At 36.9% G+C, this 23,594-nt stretch overlaps 1 protein-coding gene across 1 annotated transcript in view; it reads right to left on the bottom strand.

Annotated features, from left to right (window-relative positions):
• Nucleotides 1-23,594, bottom strand: part of LOC150106484 (golgin subfamily A member 7) — a 174,310-nt gene that overhangs the window by 51,757 nt on the left and 98,959 nt on the right. The window contains exon 3 of the mRNA XM_090392472.1: nt 10,869-10,997. Coding sequence (XP_090248598.1) covers nt 10,869-10,997 — 129 coding nt within the window. The remainder of the gene's footprint in view (nt 1-10,868; nt 10,998-23,594) is intronic.

Genomic DNA, 23,594 nt, shown 5'->3' with positions numbered 1-23,594 from the left:
GAAGACTCATAACTATCACATCTCTTTCTCCTTAATAACGGTCACTGACAAAACACCTTATGTATGCCTCTAGTAAACCATTTCCACTCATTCGCCACACTCTAAGAAAAAAAATCAAATCCCCACCTTTGCTTACCATGCCCTTCCAAGAATGTGTTTAATAAGGATGAGAATTAGATTTTTGTTCCTCTTTTTGTTTCTCTGCCATTCCGTGATGTATCGAAAAATTTCTTCAGAATCTATCTATAAACTATGAAAATCATGTAGTAACTTACATGATTTTCATATTCTCTCACTTCCACTAGCTAAATTTGGTAAGCAGCACTCCACAGACTAGTAACTATTCTGACCACTTACCTCTAGATCCTCACCATCACTTCCACATCCTCATGATATACAAGCAAACAAATCTGTGCATAATAATCCATACGTAGTATGATGTCAATACCTTATAAAGAGATAACTTGCTTATCTCTGCTTGTTAGTATGTTTCTTAACATCCAATTTATCCTTTAAACTATTCTGTCCACTTTTGCAATATATTCTCAAAACTCCATCATTCTAAATGCCTAGCCTCATCTATTTCTTATAGTTTTGAAAAATTTTTCAGTACAAATAGGAAAGTTGTCTCAGTTTTTTATGAAAAGGCAGTGCTCCAAGATGGCTCGTGTGTTTGTAATACTTGGCAATCTTCCATGTCAAGTTTGCATGATCACTCTGAGGAGTCAAAGAAAATGTGATTACCTTTATGGAAAAAATTCTTACATTCAAACCTGTTCATTAAATGCTGTTTTAAGTAATTATCTCTAAACACCTGCCTCCACAGTATACAGCTGGAAGAACAACAGGACAATGCAACCTTCAAATGGAAGAGACTCAAGTTCTAATCTTTTTATCATGATGAGAGGACTTTTTTTTCATCCCACATATAGACATACAGGTAAATGGCCAGAGAACAGATACAATTAACAAAAATATAATTAGTAGCAGTAGATGTTTGGCATGCAGGTGGTTGATCATGTATCATATTGGTGAACAGTGAATTGCATGGTGTGAATGGTAAGATTATGTAGTATGTAGATAATGTAGAGTGCTTTTCTGTGATGAGACTTTGAGGGTGTCCCATAATAACATATTCCATTTCCTCTACCCCATGAGACTTTTCCTACTTCCATTCTATGTCTGCATAATTGAAGTCTGCCAATGTAGGGCATATTCATCTCCTTTTGCATGCTTCCCTTTCTTATAGTAGCAACCTACTATACATTTTGTCCTGTTGTCTTTTATCTCAAATTAGATAGCTTCAAATCCACACTTACCTTTCTTCTTAAGTTATATTCTTGCTGGTTGCAATTTTGCTATAATTAGAAATATTCCTTCCCATTATTTAACCTTTCCTGAAAATACAACATCCCTTACCTTATATACCTATATGTTCCTCCTTCAACCAACTATAAATGCTTAAATTTTTGGCTTCATCTATGCTAGCAACCACTTTTAATGAGAAAGAACAGGAAAAATAATAACAGAAATAAACTGAGCAATCATAAAATTCATGACACACACACATTCACAAAATCCTTTGTTTATGTGCGTTTAGCTTCAAACGTACGTGACATCATACATGTCAATTTTATTTATTCATGTGCCCAACTTATCTGGCAAATGAACCCGAGGAACAGGGAGTCTATTAAATCACTCACCCTTCACTTATGCCCATATGATCTGCCTAACAGAGTATTTCTTAATGAGTATGTAGATTGTTCAACCAAACAATGATAACTGACACTGGGTTCGGTTTAACTTTCTGTATTATCACAAATTATCAAACCCAGTGTCACTTATCATTAGAGTATTTCTCATCATCAAATTCCTGCCATGTACCCTCATGGAGGTGTATACAGGATAGGATAGTACTACATTAAAAATTTACATTATTACTAATTTCCTATCTATCTACAATTTTCCACCAAATCAGTCTGTTACTTGTCAAGACACCAACATTATCAATCTTATATTTCTCTCGTCTAAGGCACTTTGTACAGTATCGATTCACCTATATCTTGGTCTTCCTCTGGGTCGTTTTCCTGCCAACCTGGCAGAAAACACTTTTACTAATCTTTCCTCGCTCATTCTATTTAAGTGACCATACCACCTTAGATTAGCTCTGCTAATGCATTACTGGATTCTGACAATGTCAAGTTCTTTCCTAATATCCTCGTTTTTTAATATGATATTGCCATTGATGCCATCTGTTAACGCTTCTGATCTTTCTCAGGACTCTCATATCTGCAGTCTCTTGGTCAAGTGTTTTACTTCTGACCCAGCTCTCAGATCCACAAGTTAAAACTGGTGTGAACACTGTCTTGTATACAGCTAATTCAGTGCTCCAACTAATTTCTCTCTTATTCCATATGAATTTATTCAATTGACTTCCTACCATACCAGCTTTGTTGATTCTGTTGTCTATTTCCATATTTAATTTGCCATCTTCACTAAAAATCGTGCCTAAGTAGCTGAAATGTTTTACTTGTTCCACAAGTTCTCTGTTCACAACACAGTTGGCATTTTCAATGATTCTGCCTATTTTCATTGTCTTTGATTCTAGTAGTAAGACTTATACGTTGGTTAGACATAACTGGTAATTAATTTACAGAAATAACAACGCATATGAAGTATATTAATTAAAGATAACTTTAATGAATCACTTCTATATTTCGGCAATGTCACATTGCCATCTTCAGGAACATAACGATATGGTATGTGCACTAAGGAACTAACAAAGCAAATGAGGAAGAAAGTAAGAAACTAATTTTGTTCCTAAAGTCCTAATGGTGCCCTCTTGCGGGCTAATTTGGTAGTCTTGGCAGTTGGGCTGAAGTTCTCATAATGAAAGTCTCCCAAATTTGGGGCAGTTTCATGCACCCAAATTTGTTGAGGTTAGGAACGTTTTTTAGAGCTGCTGAAGATTCTTTGAATAATCTTTCGTATTTAAACTTGCTGCGATGGATTATTTTTGTTTTCTTCCAACGAATTTTATGGTGGGTATCTAAGGCATGGTCTGCCAGTCCAGAGCGGCTGTACTGGTGAAACCGGATGTAGTCCTGGTGTTCTGAAATCCTGATATTTGTTGTTCTGCCTGTTTGGCCAAAGTAGGACAATTTGCAGCTGCAAGGGACCTGGTATACACCAGGTAGGTCTAGGGGAAGTGGTTGGTCTTTGGTAGAGAGGATAAGGGATGCCAACTTTTTATATGGTCTGTAACAGGAAGTAAGGTCATATTTTTGGAGGATATTAGTTATTTTTTCAGAGGTGCCCTGGATGTAGGGGATAGTGATAGACTTGGTGTAGTCTTTATTGTGGAGGGGGGGAGGAGGGTTGTGGTTTACAGGTTTTAGTATTTTTTGGATTTTTTTGGGGTTATAGCCATTGGCTAAGAAAGTGTTGAGGATGTGGTTTAGTTCCATAGTCAGGGCCTTGTCATCTGAGCAGATTAATTTTGCCCTGTTATATAGTGTTTTTATCACCCCATATTGTTGTGAGGGGTGGTGGTGGGATTGCTGGTGAATGTATCTGCCAGTGTGGGTGGGTTTTCTGTAAACAGAGAAAACCAATGATCCATCAAGCTGGCGGGTGATTAAAGTGTCTAGGAAGGGGAGGGTGTTGTTTTCCTCTTTTTCTAAGGTGAACTGGATTCTGGGATGTTGGTTGTTTAAGTGTGTTAGGAAGGAGTGGAGTGTGTTTGAGCCATGTGGCCAAATAGCAAACACATCATCCACATAACGAAGCCAAATAGTGGGTTTTTGTGGGGCGGAGTTTAAGGCTTTCTCTTCAAATGTCTCCATAAAGAAATTGGCCAAGGGTGGGGAAAGTGGTGAACCCATGGCTGTCCCCTCTATCTGTTTGTAGAACTTTCCTTGCCAAACGAAATAGCCTGAGTTCATTGTGAACTGAAATAGGGCTGAGATATCGGGAGGAAACTTGGCTTGGATGAGCTCAAGGGTTTCTTTGAGTGGGACATTAGTGAATAGGGAGGAGACGTCAAAACTGACCATTATGTCAGTGTGTTGGAGTGTGAGGTTTTCTATACTGGCTTTAAAGTGGGCCGAGTTTTTTATGTGTGATGGTGTGTTGCCAGTGTAGTGTGTGAGCGTTTTGGCTAAATGTTTGGCTAATTTATATGTGGGGGAATCAATGCCATCCACTATGGGACGCAATGGCACATTTTGTTTATGTATTTTTGGGAGTCCATATAATCGGGGGGGGTCTAGAGTTATAAGGTTTAAGTTTGTTGGTGACTTCCACAGGCCAAGAAGTGACTTTCTTAAGGAGTCTGTGGATAGTTCTAATCTGAGAGCTGGTCGGATTATATTTGATGGGGAGGTAAGTAGTACGGTCTCGTATTAAAGAATTTAGCTTACCTTTGTAGTCTTTTTGATTGAGTACCACAGTGGCGCTTCCCTTATCAGCTTTGGTGATAATTATTTTTTTGTTGTTTTTTAATTCTTGTAGGGCTGTATATTCGTTTTTGGATAAGTTGGATTTTGGAGGTTTGGCTTTAGTGAGAACACCGACTACATCCAGTCTCACGTTGTTGGCGATATGGTTAGGCAGGTTGCGAATTCCACGCTCTATTTGGATCATGATTTCTTCAGCAGGTATCCTTTTAGGAGCTAGGGCGAAATTGTGACCACGTGAAAGTGCGGTGAGTCACGTGGTCACAATTTCGATTCACAATGTGAGAATTACAGAGGTATTTCCCTACTTGGTGTTCCTGGCAAGATTTATGCAAGTATACTTGAGAAATGGTTGAGAAGAATTATGGAAGAAAAGCTTGGTGAAGAACAAGCTGGATTCAAGCCAAATAGAGGCTGTCAGGATCAGATCTTCACTTTATGACAAATAGTCAAGAAATCATGGGAATATAACAAAGATCTGTATTTAAGTTTTGTCGAGCTGGAAAAATGCATGTGACAAGGTGCCAAGAGAGAAGCTATTCAATACGCTACAGTTATATGGTGTCAATGGGGCATTATATCAAGCAATACTCAGTCTTTATTTGAGTTGTAATCAGCAGTTAGAATTGAAGGAAGTACAGGAAGATGGTTTAATGTTAAATCTGGTGTCAGACCAGGATGTATATTATTCTGTTATTCATTATCTATATGGATTACATTATGAATTACATTATAAATGTTTCATTTAGCAATTTTTCGAAGTAATTACTCCATACTTCAAGCATATCTTTTTCTCCTCTTTTCATGTCATCTTTATCATCTCTAACTCCTTTTACAGCACTCTTTCCTCCATTTCTAAGCTTCTTCAACAACCTCCAGAATATTTTACCACCTTCTTGATATTTACTTTCTATGTTCTTGCCAAAGTCCTCCCATGACTATTGTTTAACTAGTTTTACACAGTGTTTAGCTTTCTTACATTTGTCTCTGTATTCTCTAAAAGCACAAGCTGACTTACTTGCCATGAACTTTTGATATGCTTTCTTCTTTTCCTTCACTTTCTCTTTAACTTCCTGTGTCCACCATGGAGTTCTGATTTTTCTATCCTTGCAGACAACCTCACCACATGCCTCTCTGGCTGAATCATTCATGGTTTGCTTCAAGGCTTGCCACGAATCTCCAAGGTTTGGTTCGTGTTCTCAAACTCTTTCATTTATTCTTCAATAATCTTTGTGTATTTTAGTCTACAGTTCACATCTGAGAGCTGCTCAACTTTTATTCGCTTTAAAACTTTCTTACATGTTACCAACTTTTTTACTGATTTCAAATCCTCTGTACAGTCTGGTGTCCTGCACCAGGGAAAAAACATCACTATCAACAATAACACAGACAAAGAGACTTTTCTTATTCCTTGCCTCTTCTCTCCATGTGAATTTGTGCACATTTTTATGTTGGAACATGGTGTTAGTAATAACCAGTCCATGTCCTGAGCAGAAATCCAACAGGTATTTGCCATTATTATTAGCTTTACTCTTTTCTCCAAATTTTCCCAAAATATTTTTGTATGTCTGACAATCATTTCCTACTCTGCTATTTAGATCCCCAACAAGGACCAACTTTTCCTTTTTCATTGTGTCAGTTGCTTTCTCTAAATCATAGATGGCCAACAGCAGGCCCACAGGCCGTTTGCGGCCACCAGCAGGATAAAAATTATATTAAATTATATGTATTATTAATTTAGCTATTAGTTATCGTTGAAAATCGTCTTTGATGAAGTTGTTGCCGCACATGAACACCCACAGTGTTCTCATTAAGTTGTGTTACATGTAAAAAAACAAATATGTAATTAAATTTGATTTAACAACTTATATTTAAATCGATCACGTATTTTATATTGTTCTCCCAGTAGTAAAATGATTTAACAAATATAGTAATTCAATACATATAACTATTGCCTTGAAAAAATGCAGAATTTATTTTTATTTACGGTAAGTTCTGTCTAAAAGTATGTGGCCCGTGACGCTACCACTCATCATATATTGGCCTTCATATAGAATGAAGTTGGCCACACCTACTCTAAAGCATCAAAAAATTCCTCCACTTCTATCTTAGTAGAACCTTCTGTGGGACCATAGGCACAAATGTCTCACTGTCCAGTTCCCCATTCTCTTATTTGCCCACATCACTCTACTTGAGACTACCTGCCATTCAAAAAGATTAGCCTTGCATTTATTGTTGAATACTACAGCTACTCCTTTTCCTTGATTGCCATTGCCTGAATATAACATTTTGTATTTATTGCTCAGAAAGATCTCACCAGTTTTTGTCTTTTTTGTTTCAGTCATCCCTATTATGTCGAACTGGTACTTATCCAATTCATCCGATTCCTCAGCTAGCTCCATTTCTTTGCAATTCAGGCTTCTTATGTTGATAGTACCGATCTTTAACTCTGGTGATTTCGAGTTGGGATGTGTTTTAAGATTTCTTCCAGTAGCTGACTTTCCGCCGTTTGCCCTGGTTTCCTGTTGAAAACAATGGGGGCCTTGTTTTACCATGTGACTCCGAGCCAGCATGAAATTCTATCATGTGTTACCATCATTTTATATTTTGGTTTAAGCCAATAAGAATACAATTTGGTCGGCTAAATCCCAAATTGCAGCCCATCCTCGTTCGTTCAGTATCCAGGTAGATACCTAAACAGGGTACACCACCATGAGAAGGTGAGGATTGGACATTAGGTCAGAAGCCCTGGTCGGTTCTCTGCATTCCTTTAAAGGCTATGTGGAGGTCTCCTCTCAGTTATATAGCTTTGACCCTTAAGCAACCCCAGAGTATTTCTTAATACCCTAAACACCACCATTTAATTTACCTCCGTTCTCATATCAATACTTATCACACCATAAGATTATATCGACCAGGTTGATACATACTCCAAAGTGATCATTCAAGTAATTCAACTATTTCTTTTGCTTCCATCACCTTCCTGTAATCAGAATTCATAAGTTATCATTCGATAATCATTCTTCCTTTACTAATCATAATAAGTTTAGTTTAATCCTTTATCCAAGTGTGAGCAAACAAAGTTTGCGCCTGAAAGTATCTTCAGGACTTGGGTAAGGTAGTGCAACACCAGGCAACTCGTTGGAAAGAGCTCTCATCACTCCTATCTCGGTATCTCCCATAATGCAAAGCACATCTCCTTGCAGATATGTGTAATGCTATGCATTAAGGCAAGGGCCACTAACCATACTGGTTTCGACCTTTATTGAGTTCTCGTCAGTGGGAGCCAGGCCCAGTAGTGGCGATACAAAGGCAGAAGCAATGAGAGGTCATCCTAACCTATAGGAGTTGTCAAAGGGTGTGCAACCTTATTATTAAATTACTCTGGATTCAGAGAAAGATGTTGAGAGTTTATTTTACACTTGGTTAGACTATAATAAGTTTAGTTTAATCCTTTATCCAAGTGTGAGCAAACAAAGTTTGCACCTGAAAGTATCTTCAGGACTGGGCTAAGGTAGTGCAATACCAGGCAACTCGTTGCAAAGGTGGAGAAAGATCTCATCTCTCCTATCTGAGTATCTCCCATAATGCAGAGCACATCTCCTTGCAGATATGTGTAATGCTATGCATTAAGGCAAGGGCCACTACCCATATCGGTTTTGACCTTTATTGAGGTCTCGTCAATATGGGAGTATTGTAAACGGTTCAAATTGTACATTACATTGATTTAATATTAAATTCTGATGTAAAATTGTAAGAGTAACAGAATGTTAAAGTATTTCTGCCTCAAGTAAGCAAGTCCTGAAGATACTTTCAGGTGCAAACTTTGTTTGCTCACACTTGGATAAAGGATTAAACTGAACTTATTATAGTCTAACCAAGTGTAAAATAAACTCTCAACATCTTTCTCTGAATCTGGAGTAATTTAATAATAAGGTTGCACACCCTTTGACAACTCCTATAGGTTAGGATGACCTCTCATTGCTTCTGCCTTTGTATCTCCACTACTGGGCCTGGCTCCCACTGACAAGACCTCAATAAAGGTTGAAACCGGTATGGATAGTGGCCCTTGCCTTAATGCATAGCATTACACATATCTGCAAGGAGATGTGCTTTGCATTATGGGAGATACTGAGATAGGAGTGATGAGAACTTTCTCCACCTTTGCAATGAGTTGCCTGGTGTTGCACTACCTAACCCCAGTCCTGAAGATACTTTCAGGTGCAAACTTTGTTTGCTCACAATTAGATAAAAGATTAAACTAAACTTATTATAGTCTAACCAAGTGTAAAATAAACTCTCAACATCCTTTACTAATCATGTAGCAAAATGTGCTCCTTGGGATTTTAACTGGCCTGCTCAATTTCCCCTTATAATCTGATTTTGCCTTTTTTATGCTGGTCATTCTCCCAGCATGTATCTTATACTACTCATGAATGCTGGCTACCTTTTGTATATACACTATACAAAAGGTGACCAGTCTCTCTCTCTCTCAATATATATATAAGGGTTGTTTGAAAAGTTTGGTAAAAAAATAAAGCACATTTTTTTTGGAAAAAATCACCTTTATTTCTCAACATAGTATCCGTCAAGGTCTACACATTTGGTTCAGTGAGTTTCCAATTTTTTCATCCCATCTAAAAAGTAGGATTTATCAAATTGTACAAAATAGTTATTGACAGTCTTGATGACATCCTAGTTCAAAGAAAATTTTTAAGTTTGGGAACAAGAAGTCACATGGGACAAGTCCGGATAATACGGTGGATGTTTAACCAATTCAAACCTCAATTCATGCAACTTTGCCATTGCGATGGCCGATGTGTGAGACTGTGCACTGTCTTGATGAAAGAGCACTTTTTTTGTGTGCCAATCTTGGATGTTTTTTAAACGGTCCAGCAATGATGTATAATAGACTCCTGTTATTGTCTTACCCTTTTCCAAATCGTCTATCATGATAATTCCTTGGGAATGAACAAAAAAACAGTTGCCATCACCTTCCCAGCTGACAAAACGGTCTTTGCTTTTTTTGGTGCTCTTTCACTGGGCATTGTCCACTGTTTTGACTGCTGCTTTAACTCAGGTGTGTAGTGGTGGATCCAAGTTTCATCTACTGCCACGAATTAAAGCAAAAAATCCTGGGAATTGTGATTAAACAATGGCAAACACTGCATTGAAATATTTTTTCACATGCGTTTTTGATCGACAGTCAACTATCAAGGCACCCATCACATACAGCATTTTCATGCAATTTTTCATGCAGGATATCATACACCTGTTCAGTTAAGATGCCTACAATCTCAGCAATCTCATGCTCTTTCACTCGGCAGTCTCCTATAATGATACCATGGATTTTGTCAATCATTTCCTTCGTAGTGATCTCAGTCGGGCATCCAGAGCACGCTTCATCTTCGATGGACTTACAATCGCGTTTAAACTCATTTATCCAAAAATAAAGTCTTTAATGCTGGTGCAGAGTCCCCATGAATTGCATCTAACTTGGATTTCATCTGCGCAGCCATCCGCTTCTTCAAATAAAAGTGTTTTATCACTGCACAAAACTCGTTTTTCTCCATTTTTATGAAAAATGCTCAAATTTTGCCAGTGGTCATGAAAAAAAAGACGATGCGTGCCAACACTGGTATGAATGAACGAATTGTGTCACTGTCTATAGGAAATTTACCTAACTTTTCAAACAACCCTCACACACACACACACACACACACACACACACACACACACACACACACACACACAATGCCCCTTTTCCTCCAGCTCAGTGATGCTACTTCATCCTTTTAACTCCTACCTAATTTATCCTCCTGACACCAGGGTTACTTAAGGGTCTGAGCTATCTTTGAGCAATAATACTATACATTCACCAAGCTTCTATCCAAAATGGTGCCACTGTATAGAGAAATACATTCAACTTTTAACTATTGTAGTAGAGCCAAATTTACGTTGGTTGTTCTTGAGCTTCAATAGGGAGGAATTGCCATCTCTTAAGCTACATTTAATCACAGTATTCACAATATCCAGTACATTATACAGCATATTCAAGTAAAACAGTCTTCTTACTGACTGTGAAAATAGTCACAAGTCAGAAAACTGTCAGTCAAAACATACCGCCAAGGAAATTTATCATATTTTGACTGGACTTGAGTCACATTATGACTATTCTGATTCAGAAGTAAATAATTAAGGTTCAGATAGTGATTTTGAATGCAGCGATATGTTTGTGATAAAATTTTGACAGTGCTGCTAAAGTTGCCAATAACCATGTGATTGTCAAATGATTCAAATAGAAATTTCTGAATTTTCAAAAGAATCAACTGCATGCCTCTGTAACATTATAGAAAAATAAAAAACTTGGCACTCTTGCATAATACTAATCAGTAATAAATATTGACTTACTAATCCCTCCAATTCTGGTGGAAACTTTGTTTGAAATCTGACTGCTGTACCATCAGAATAATCTCTCTGAACAAACACTTTTCGACAGCCAGTAGGCGGAGCACCCCTTTCACCAGTGGATGTATGATTCTACAGAGAAATTGATATAATTTAAACAAAATGAAAATTTATGTTAATGCAAAACTTAAGTTATTTGGGATTGATAATTTTGTGATAAATGGATAAAAATCATTTTGTTTTGTCAGTGATTTGGATGAAATCAAATCTTGGATACCATAGATTTTTAATTCTTATAGTTATAAATCATTCATGAAATGCTACACCTTACTATTTCAAATATTTAAACACTTTACGTATTTTCTTCTATACAGAAGAAAAGAAAAAAGGTATATGACTTTTAGGTAATGTACATTTAGTACAAAGGTCACAGAGATTGCTATGTGGTCAGATGATCTTCTTCTTCTCTTCCATCTAAGACGGGTTGAGTCTTCTCTTGAGCAGGATCTTCGAGTCTATTCTATTCCTTGCTGTTCGAAAAAGTTCCTTATATGTTCTGCATTCAGAAATGTTCTTTATTAATTTCAGCCAGATAATTCTTGGTCTTCCAGGTCTTTTTTTTTTCAGTTGGAAAAGTATTGATTAGGATGTTAGGAAGTCTGTCTGCATCCATGCGTAGTGTGGCCAAACCATCTCAGTAGATGACACTGTTATTTAATGAATACAAATATTCATTACTAATCCTTGTTTCTATTGTATTCCCCAATTTGCATAATATTTATCAGCATTATCACACAGCATTCCTCATGTAATCATTCAAATAACAATAATATTCAATTACTAGTTTCATCTATTTGTAAATCATTTGAAAAGACATGAAGTAGTATGCGCAGAAGTCAGCTGGAGACACATGCACTGAAAGGAACCAACTTGCATTGTTTTTGAACATTTTATATATACAGTAAACCCTCAATTTAATGGACTTCGGATTTAACGGACAAAATTTCCAGTCCGTATGTCACATGTGAAAATTAACATCCTGTTAATTTTAAAATGCTTTTAACCAAGATTTGCTTATAATTAAATTAACAGGTTATTTTTTGTTATTAATTTCCTGTTATTTTTAACAAATTTTGGTGAATAGGCCATCATATGTTGGAAAAACACTAGTAATTTAGCAGACATAAATGAGTCGCTGCTCATAAAACATGTTTGGCAAACGATTAGGACATGATCACACCAATTGCACTGAAATTGGTTTCTTTTGTCAAGTGGCATGACTTTCTGCGGCAGTTTTATTACACACATTTTTGTAATCTTAGGGAGTTAATTATAAAAAAAAAAAAGGAATTCAAAAGTTCAAAAAAAAAAAAAAAAACGAATTTTTTCAAAGCAGGATTACCTAAACCAAGAGCCTGAACATCGAACATTAACTTATCTAAAAGTGAAAATTGTGTGTAAAACAATTTTGTCATTACAGTGCTAATATAGATAAAATTGCAGTATAATGTTACAGATATTTTTATTTTAAAAAATTTGCGATTTAACAGACACCTTAGCACCTATTAGTCCATTAAATCGAGGGTTTACTGTATTGTGAAAGGAAATTTACTGTATTCATGTTCGGCACTAATAAGCTACAACCAAATGTTAACGAGTTCTTGAAAATATTAGAACATAATAAACTAGTATGGTTACCTCAGAAATGAATACATCAATGCCCACACAACAGTGATTTAATATAGATTTTGCAGCCTCTAATGTGTAGGAGTGGTTAAAAAAGAAAAAAAGAAAAAAAGTAAAATTCTTTATAATATCTTCATTGGTTCAGCTATTATTGTAATCTCTTAATTCCCTTAATTTTTCTCAACTTTTATCTTTGAGCTCTAGTCTTTCATCAGATGTTTTATCATCATCAAATTCCTGATATGCACCCTCAAGGGGTGTACGGTATTCTAACTGAAATCTCAAATCCATAAGTTAAAATTGGGCAGAGAACTGTCTTGTACATAGGTTTCTAATTATAGGTCCCATGATGAGTCCTTGAGGGGGGGGGGTCACGTAATAAGGCAAGAGGTTGTGGAGTCTCCTCCACAACCTCCTGTCTTGGGCTGTAGCCACATCCAAGTTCTTCATCCTCAAGTCCTCCTCCACCATCTCTTCTTTGGCTACCTACACTTCCTCCTCCCCTGCATATCCATCTGCACGACTTTTCTTCCCCATACTCTTTCTCCCTCCTCATCACATGACCAAACCATCTCAACCTTGCCTCCTGTATCTTTGCTCCTAAGTTCGTAACTTTCACATTTCCCCTTACATAGTCAATTCTCAGACAATCCTTTCTGGTCAAACCAAACATCCACCTAAGCATTCTCATCTCCGATACCTCCATCCTGCTGTTATTTTTCCTCAGGGCCATGGTTTCCATAGCATACATCATAGCTGGTCTCACCAATGTCCTGTAGGTTTTGACTTTTAGATTGATCGGCACCCTCTTATCGCATAGCACTCCAGCCATCTCTCTCCATTTCCTCCACCCTGCTTGTATCCTGCATCCCACTTCCTTCTCAGCCTCACCTTTCATTGTTGAACCTAAGTATCTAAAGTCACTGACCTTCCTGATGGCATTTCCTTCCAGCTCCAGATCTGTCTCCTGGCTGCCATCCACTTTACAACACATATATTCTGTCTTACTTCTGCTCAGTCTCATCTCTTCCAATACCTTCCTCCAACTTTCCAATTTAGCTGCCACTTCTGTTGATTCTGCACACAGCACGATGTCATCTGCATACAACATAGTCCAAGGCACGTCTCCTCCATCACAATATTAAACAGGAACAGACTTAATGCTGACCCTTGATGCAAGCCAACTGTCATTGGAAAACTTTCTGTCTCTCCCAAACAGGTCCGAACTCTTGTTGTCACATTTCTGTACATCTCCTGCACCAACCTGACATATTTCTCCGGTACCTTCTTCTCCCTCAGACACCTCCAGACTTCTTGCCTTTTGCACTCTTATCATACGCTTTCTCCAGATCAATAAATACCAGATGTAGTTCCCTTTGCTTCTCTTGAAACTTTTCCATCATCTGCCATAACCCAAAGACAGTATCTGTCATCATTCGACCAGGCATGAAGCCAAATTGCTCCTTTGCAATCTCCACCTCCTTCCTCAGTCTTTCATCAAGAACCCTCTCTAGGATTTTCATTGTGTGAGACATCAACTTTATTCCTCTGTAATTCTTAGTCTTGTGCATCCCCTTTACTCTTATAGATGAGAACAAGAGTACTTACCCTCCATTCCTAGGGTATATTTTCCTTTATAAACTTTTATTAACAGGTCCCACAGCAGGTCAATTCCCTCTTCCCCCCCAGCGCCTTCCATGCCTCCACTGGGACCCTGTCAGGGCCCACCGATTTTCCATTCTTCATCTCTTTATAGCCTCCTTCACTTCCACTCTACTAATGTTCTGCACCATCACCTCATAAGGCTCCCCATCTTCTCTGTTAGTCCTTGCATTTTCTTCATTCAAAAGCACCCTTCAAAGTATATTCTCCATCTGTTTCTTATATCCACATCCCTCCTTAATACCCTTCCTCCAGTCTTTGATCTGCCTCATATGTAAGATGTCCTTTGATGCCTTATTTCTACATTTTGCCAATCGATAAATCTTTCTCTCCTTCCTTTGTTTCTAACTGATCATAAAGGTCTTGATATGCCATGGCCTTTGCCTGTACAACAACTCCCTTGGCTTCTAGCTTTTTCTTTCTGCACTCCTCTCTGTCCTCTTCCACTCCTGACTCGTCCTACTTCTGCTTTGCCTTCCTCTTAGCCATCACTGCTTCTTCTACATTATTATTCCACCACCAACCCTCCTTCTGCTTTCTAATCTTTCTGGATGTTTCACCAAGCACCTCAATTGCACAGCTTAGAACTGCTTTCAAATTATGTCTCCACCAATCTTGTACACTTTCTAGTCCATCCGAAATCCTCTCTAACACCTTCTCCCTAAAATGGTTCCTCACACTCTCTTCTTTTAAGCGAAACCACTTAATTCCTCCCATGGCTTCCAAAGGTTCTTATCTTCGATCTTATTTTAAAGTCTGTGCAGAGCAGCCAGTATTGCTGTGCCACTTGATCTGTTGGGATTACCTTACAATTTGTTACTGCCTTAAGATGTTTTCTTCTAGTCAAAATGTAGTCAATCTGTGAATTGTTGTTGCCACGTCTAAATGTTATCAAATGTTCTTCCCTCTTACAGAAAAAGGAGTTCACAATTGCCAGATCAAACGCTACTGCGAAGTCCAAAATCCTCTCTCCTTCCTGGTTCATCCTTCCCACTCCATGGCCATCAATGCACCCTTTCACAGTCCCTATTCTGTCTCCCTGTATGTTCGTTCAAGTCTCCTCCGACAATCACCATCTTGTTTTCTTCCAGTTCCCTCATTTCTTCATCTAGCATGTTCCAGAATTCATCTTTCTCTTCTGCTATACAGCCAACTTGTGGGACATATACACATAAGATGACCAGTTGCTCTTCTCCAAGACCCAGTTTCATTCGCATGATCATTCCTCCTACCCACTTCCAGTACTTCGCCCTTCATTCTGCCACACACCACAATTTTGACACCATTTCTTCCCTCTTTATTCGCTTCAGAGTAGAACAATTTATACCCGTCTCCTAGTTCCTTTGCCATTTCCCCTTTCCACCTTGTCTCCTGCACACATAAAATGTCCAACTTCCTCTTCCTCATCATGTCTGCCATCTCTCTTCCCCCTTCCAGTCATGCTTCCAACATTCAATGTTTCCACTTGCAACATTCTCTCCACTTGCTGGGCTCGCTTCTTTAACCGCACCCACCCTTGATGCAGTAGCCCTTGTCCACTTCTCGCAGCTGACTTACCATGACCAGCTTTGCTGTGTTGTCTATTTCCAGATTTAATTTAACATCTTAACTAAAAATTGCATCTAAATAGAGGAAATTGTTCAATTTTACTTGTTCTGTAGTTTCCCATTCAGCATGCAGCTGAATTTTTATTGATGATTTTCATGCTCAATTTCTTATAGCAGTAATTCAATTTAGTTAAGGAATCCTGATGACATGTATGGAATTTATTATAGAGTATAAATAAATCCAATTATAATGACAGAGGGAGTTCTGCCTCTGGTTGGTGATAGTGATCACACTACACTGACCTGGGAAGCAGTTAATTTATGGATGTTCCATTCAGAAAAGGTTGCATGCTGAACTACAAAGCAAGAAATTATGACCAACTGATGAGTATGCTATATTCTGTCCATTGTTTGCTAGATGGAAGGATATTGGCAGTGTATAGAATGCATTTAAAAATACTTAAATCATGCAATATCAGAATGTTCCCTAATGTTCAAAAAATAAATAGTATAGGAGTAAAATGTATGTATAATCTTATTAAACAAGAGATTTGCAAGAAAGAGATTATGTGGAAGGAATACCACGTGGTTAAGGATGATGTCAGTTATGAAAATTATAAGGAGCAGGACAGAAGAGTTACAACTGTTGTATGGAAAGCTAAGTCTGAGTATGGAAAGAAACTCTCTCTACATGCTAAAGACAACCAAAAAGAATTTTATTGTTATGTTCCAAGTATAAGAAAGAATGAGCATCAAAGAATAACTCTACTGAATGTAGATGGTAGGCATGTGATAAATGCAGAAGTGATTGTTCAAGCTAATTAGTGCTCATTTTGCTAAAAGCTACCAACTTGCATTTATCACACTAGGCTGACCATATGTCCCAATTTGACCAGGATGGTCCCGGTTTGAAGGTCCTGTCCGGGCCGATTTGTGAAATGTCCCAGGAAAACATAATATTACATATTATTACTATTGCTATTGTACATTATCATGAATGGGAAGGAAGTAAAAATAGCAATGCTACGCTAAACTCTAGAATATGTGTAATCGATCTGCATCAAGGCCACTTCAATTGTGGCTAGACCACTACTAACTATGAAACTGTGCGCACGCAGTATCTATACAGGCGTGCAAATCACATATCCATGATATAGCGTCATGCATGTTTACAATGCTGCTCGTCCATTCTAGTAGTGATTCAAATGCTGTTCACAACGTGAACTTGACATGTGCCGAGAGTGTTTTGCTTTAGTTTATGCACACAGTTCTACGACAAAATAAAAAACAACACACAATTTTTAAAGAAGGTTCACTCAAGTGATAAATACAAGTGGTATACTAGAGCTCAGAAGGAATAAAGGCAATGGATAAAAAAATTACGAACATTGTTTAAAATAATCATTAATCTCATCAACATTCATAGACTAAAAACTATTTTTAAAGTTTAACAGTTTTATTCCAAAAAACATACATAATTAATAAAATACTTTTAATTTTTTTTAAAGTTAACAGTAAACCTGTTTGGTTTGCTTTTCCTGGAAGAACCGTGCTTAAATGTACAATTATTTTGATGCCAATTAAACAATTTAAAGCTAAAAGTCAATATTAATATATTTGTCATACATGTTATTGTTTTGTATAGAAGCGTCCCAATTTGGAAAACTCAAAATATGGTCAACTTATGTAACACTGAGCTCACTACTATCCACAATTCTAGTGTACTATAGGGTAATTAATTCTCTCTACAGGTTTCCCCATAAAAAAAAAACTCTTCACTGGATGAAAAAACTCAGATGTGTGGGGGGGTGGGGACTAGAGCTGTTGCACAAACTGAATAAGAATTTGGCAATATGGGCTGATGGGATATCAGCGTTGATGCTAAAAGAGGATTCAGCCGAAGTGGCTATTCCTTCAACCAGACTATATAATTGAAGCCTCAGAGAACAGGAAAGATTTCACAGGAGTGGAAAGAATGAATGATAATCCCATTGCACAAGGGTGGTGAAAAGTTTGATGTGTCCAACTACTTACCTATCAGTATCTCTAGAATAGTGAAGACTTTGAAAAAGTTAGTAATAGTTCATATGCAGAAATGAGGAGAGAGAATCTATACTTTGCAATGAATGGCATGGGTTTACAAAGGGAAGATCACATAATAATGCTACTGCTGAATCAAAAAAGAGAAATGGACACACCATGATACTTTTAGATTTTGCTAAGGCTTTTTAGAGAGATAGCATAGAACACTACTATGAAGGTATGTGGGTCATCAAGTACAGTGGTATCTCGCTAATCCGAACCTCTTTAGTCCAAACCCTCCAGTAATCCAAACTGCAGTTTGAAAGAAAAAAAAAGTTTTATTTATTACGTATTATTATTTTATGTAGTATTATTTTTATTTAATAATTATTATTATTACAGTACAGTATTTTTTTCATACTGTCGATTGTACGGTTATACTGTAGACCTATTTTGATTTATTGTGTGTTCACGTTTGCTTTATTATACTGTACATTACGTACCGTATTGTCGGCATGTATCACCACTGTCCTAGTGAACTGATTAGTCACCACTATTGCACAGTGTTTGTTTATCTTTACGTTCCTTCAATAACAACGACTTAGCCTAAAGCCTGGTTGTATATAACACTCAGTTTTTCTTTGGTTATTGAAATGAAACGTTGTCTGAGTTGTCATTTATTGTTTTGTGTTTTCGTAAGTTTTCAGTGAATCATTATCGATTGTTTTAGTAAGTGATTATATTTTTCAGATAAATTTTAAAAGTGACAGTTTTGTTTATTAACTTCATTTTTTATTTTACTGTTTTTAACACTAAAATTTATTTCGTTAAATGGCTACTGGGTCGAAGCCTAACAAAAGAAAACAAGTAACATTATCATTGTCGGATAAGTGTAAAATAATTCAGTGTCTGGAAAAGGGTGAAGCAGCCATACAACTTGCTACTAAATACAATGCCGGCAAATCTACAATTAGTGACATAAAAAAAAAACAAAGATAGGATTTTAACTTATGTTTAAACCACAGAAGAAGGACCAAGCAAGAGACAAACTCTGAAAACAAGTGATTTTTCTTTACTTGATTCTGCTGTTTACACGTGGTTTCATCAAGAAAGAAGTCATCATACTCCCCATCTCCGGAGACATTTTAAAACAGAAAGCTAAGCATTTCCATTCACAAATTTACCCGGATCAGAAATTCAAAGAAAGTGATGGTTGGCTAAAAAAATTTAGGACACGCCACGGTATTCGGTATCTATCAATATCAGGGGAAAAACTGTCTAGTGACTTTTTCGCCATAGAACCATTCCAAAAAGCTTTTTTAGAAAAAATTCTTGAATTAAATTTAACCGATGATCAAATTTATAATGCAGACGAAAGTGGTCTTTGTTGGAGGTCGTTACCAGAGAAAACTCTAGTTCACAGAAATGAAGCCTCAGCACCTGGTCGAAAAATGTACAAAGAGCGTGTCACGATAATGCCTTATGCAAATGCCTCAGGAAAACATAAATTAAAGTTACTTATGATTGGAAAATCAAGAAACCCAAGACCATTTAAGAACTGCTGCCTTCTGGTTTTGTACCGAAGTCAACGTAAAGGATGGATGAACATCGAACTTTTTTCAAACTGGTTTCACAACAATTTTGTACCGTCTGTTAAAACTTATTCAAAATCCCAGAATTTGGAACAGAAAGCACTTTTATTATTGGATAACTGTCCTGGACATCCTCCGGCAGATGAATTGATTAGTAAGGATGGAAATTTTACGGTTATGTTTTTGCCTCCAAACTGTACTCCAATGTTGTAACCAATGGATCAAAACATAATACAATCCATTAAATTAAAATATCGTAAAAACCTGCTTTTAAATGTAATTTCCCAAAATTATGATGTTACCACATTGATAAAAAATATAAATTTGAAAGATGTAGCATTCTCAGTTGCTGCTACTTGGGAAGCCGTCGAACCTGAAGCAATTCGAGCATCATGGAAAAATCTGTGGCCTTCTAGAATTTACCAAGATAACTATGGTGATACACAAAAATAGAAGAAATTCAAAACGTGAGTAATTTAGTTAAAAATATAAATCCAGATGTTCATATTTCACAAACAGATGTTAAGGAATGGATTACAGGTAGAACCGAAAGTGAATTCGAAATCAAATCAGATGCTGAAATTATAAATATGACGCTACAGAATGAATTAGAAGATGATGATGACGATGAAGAACTCGAAGAAAAAAAAGTAAAACACGGAGAGGCAGTTGACAGTTTCAATATGTGTATAGAATGGGCTAAGCAGAATGATATGCCATTCCACAAAATTTTGTTGCTAATGCAGCTCCGAGAAGAAGCATTCAAAAAAAGTTTAGCTTCCAAGAAGCAAAAGAAAATCGGTGACTTTTTTACAAAGAAATAAAAAAAACTTTGTGTTATTTTGTGAAACTTATTTTTGTGTTCTGTACAAGAAAGTGATATTTTTTACGCAAATTAAATTATGTACTGAACTATGCAATTTTATTAAATCAGAATCCTCAACAATACAGTACATACAAACTAAATTTTTACATTACAGTACAGTAGCTTTTTTTTCTATTAATTACTTCATTTATTTACAGAATTAAATTGACGTATCATTAGAATCTGATTATTTTTGTCTTAAACGCTAGTTATCGTTGTCTCTTGGGGGTAAATTCTCTAATCCAAACGAGCACGGTTTTTATTAGTTCAGATTAGCAAGATACCACTGTATAGTGTTTTTTGCTTAGAGAATAGTGAATGAGTGGAATGGGTTGCCAGAGTCAGTTGTGACTGCTTTGTCTGTTAAGGGGTTCAAGGAGAAGTATGATAGATTGGGTCTCCTGTGATGAGTCTTTGGATTCCAATGGAGGTACCCATACAATAATAATAATCATGGTTCTTAATTTATAGTACCCTTTTAAATGTGAAAAATAAACAAGTCATTGTTGATTGGCTATTTACAAAGGTGCCATGATTTTTTTTTTTTTAAGGGAATATTTTATTACTTATCTTTCGCTGTTGGTCGAGTGTATCCACTCTCCAGTCAAAAGGTGGTTCTAATCCTGCCATGGACATGTTTACGATTGTCTGTGAAAGTGGTGGTGGTGGTTGGCAGTAGATGGCATTGGTGTATGTGATGCAGTTCACTGTAGTCAGTGAAATGAGTAGTGGAGACAGTTGTAGGTGCCCTCCCTCGATGAGTCTTTGGACTACCTGGAGGTGTCATGTAATAATAATAAAATATAAGAAAGGGTGAGCCTATCTGGGAACCTTACTTTAAACACAAACCAACCAAGCACAGAACTTTTTTTTAAGCTTTCAATAAACAGTGCTGGTTTTGCTTAACATGATAAAATTCATCTATCAGTATGAACACATGGTTCCACACACACACCCCATCCATCAATGAGATGGATGGATGGTGTGTGTGGAGCGACTAATCTTCAGAGAGTTGATGCCTCCAGCAAAGCAAACAACAGGACTACATGGTGAGGCCTAGTAGCACATCACCGAGCATCGGAGTGACCATATCGCATCTGTGGATGACCAGTGAACATATAGATAGATCAATATGAGACAATTACAACATCCAAGCCTATGGCAAGATTCAAACTCACAGGGTGTTAGTTGGGGAGAGAATGCTATCCACTCTAACAATGCAGGCACATACTTGCTTCTTGCTTATATTTTGCTACAGAAAAGCAATAAAAATTTCTTCAAGAAGATAGACAACTATAACTGGAAAATTAGTTTTATAATGAAAATATCTTCATAAAAATTGATTTTTTTAACTTCTAAGTCCTTTATATAACCATTTCAAGTTATAGGCCTCCTCCATTTGTTTTCACCTTTCTCTGTTGAAGGCTTTCGTATGCCAGCATTCTCCAGCCATCTCCACTAGATCATTCTTTCATCTGGTTGACCAGGCATTCGTCTTCCTTCATATGGATGCCACTGGGTGACTGCCATTGTCCATCTAGCACTTTTCACCCATGCAATAATTTTCTTAACAGAAATTTTTCTTATATTGCCATTGCTTATTTTGTCTTGCAGTCTGATGTTTAGAATAGCTCTTTCCATTCTACGTTCAGTTTTCCTCATTCTGTTCAGAATTTGGTTACTGGCCACTTCTCTGATCCATAAATCATAACCAGGATGATACACCAGTTGAAAAGTTTGGCTCTATTTTTTTTTTTATTGCACAGGAATATTTTCAGTTTAACAAAAGTCACCTAAGTCTGGTTAATTCTTCTCTTTATTTCTGATTGATGCTTCTTTTTGCTAATATAAAAGTTCTTCCTAGGTATAACCATTCTTGTACTTGCTCTATTTTGTTACTGTCTTATTATTTCCTATTATCTGGTTTCCTTCAATATTTGTCATTATTTTAGTATTTTTGTAGTTTATGCATAATCTTGCTTTATTTGATACTGTACAAAGATGGTCTGAAAAGTTTTCAGCCTTGACCATAAATGGCAACACTATCGACAAGATTTTTTTTTCTAAGTTGGTACATCTGTCATAAGCATCCATGTGAAATTGCAAGTAATTCTATCAAGTAGTTTGTTTTATACAGCTGTCTGAAGCAAAAGAGCTGCCTGTATCCCTTGAAATGGATAAAATGGAATATTGTGCGGTTATAAAATTCTTTGTAAAAGGTTTAATGCCAAAAGAAATTCACTTGAAGTTCATAAAAGTTGATGGGCACTCTTCTCCTTTGTTTTCGACAATTAAGAAATGGGCTGTCGAGTTTAAACATGGTCGTACCAGCCTTGATGATGACCACGTGAAGGACATCCAAAAAATGTAACAACACCAGAAATCATTGATCAAGTGCATGATATGGTATTGGATGACCGGCGAGTCAGAGTGCACAAAATTGCTGAGACTATAGGCATTTCAAAAGAATGTGTAGGATATATTTTGCACGAAGAATTGCAAATGAAAAAGCTTTGAGCAATATGGGTGCCGCGCTTGCTCACAGCAGATCAAAACCATACTCGCATGAAATCTGAACAGTGCTTGGAGTGTTTTAACAAGAATAAAACTGATTTTGTGTGTCAATTTATTACTATGGATGAGACTTGGATTCACCATTACACACCAAAATCCAAACAGCAGTCAAAACAGTGGACAGAAGCTGGTTGATTAGAGCCAAAGAAGAGAAAGTCGGTTACATCAGCAGGAAAGGTCTTGCCATCAGTGTTTTCGGATGCTAAAGACATTCTGTTTATTATCTTGAAAATGGTAAAACAATAATCGGGGAATATTATTCCGATCTTTTAACCAGACTAGATGAAAAAATTCGAGAGAAAAGACCCAGTTTGCAGAAGAAAAAAATCATCTCTCATCAGATCAATACACCTCCCCACAAATGTGTTTTGGCAATGGGAAAATTAAGGGATCTGCACTATGAATTGTTGGAACATCCACCCTATTCCCCAGATTTGGCTCCCTCTGAATTTTATCTCTTCCCAAAACTAAAACTCTTCCTCACTGGTCATTGTTTTTCTTCAAATCAAGAGGTGATTGCAGCTGTAGAGGGGTATTTTGCAGATCATACTGAGAACCACTACAGGGACAGGATAATAGTGCTGGAGCATCACTGGAATAAATGTATTAGTCTTAAGGGAGATTATGTTGAAAAATAAAAGTAATTTTGAAATTATAAATTTGTTTTTTCATTGTTAGGCCGAGAACTTTTCAGACCACCCTTGTATTTAATTCATATATCATCTCTTCTAATTCTTTTTTGTTGTTTGCTATTACTACAATATCATTTGCATATTTCAAT

Source organism: Typopeltis vanoorti, chromosome 5, assembly GCF_054136105.1.
Source record: "Typopeltis vanoorti isolate ZY-2024b chromosome 5, IOZ_Tvanoo_1.0, whole genome shotgun sequence".
Taxonomy (NCBI): Eukaryota; Metazoa; Arthropoda; class Arachnida; order Uropygi; family Thelyphonidae; genus Typopeltis; species Typopeltis vanoorti.
This window is presented reverse-complemented; position numbering and strand designations above follow the sequence as displayed.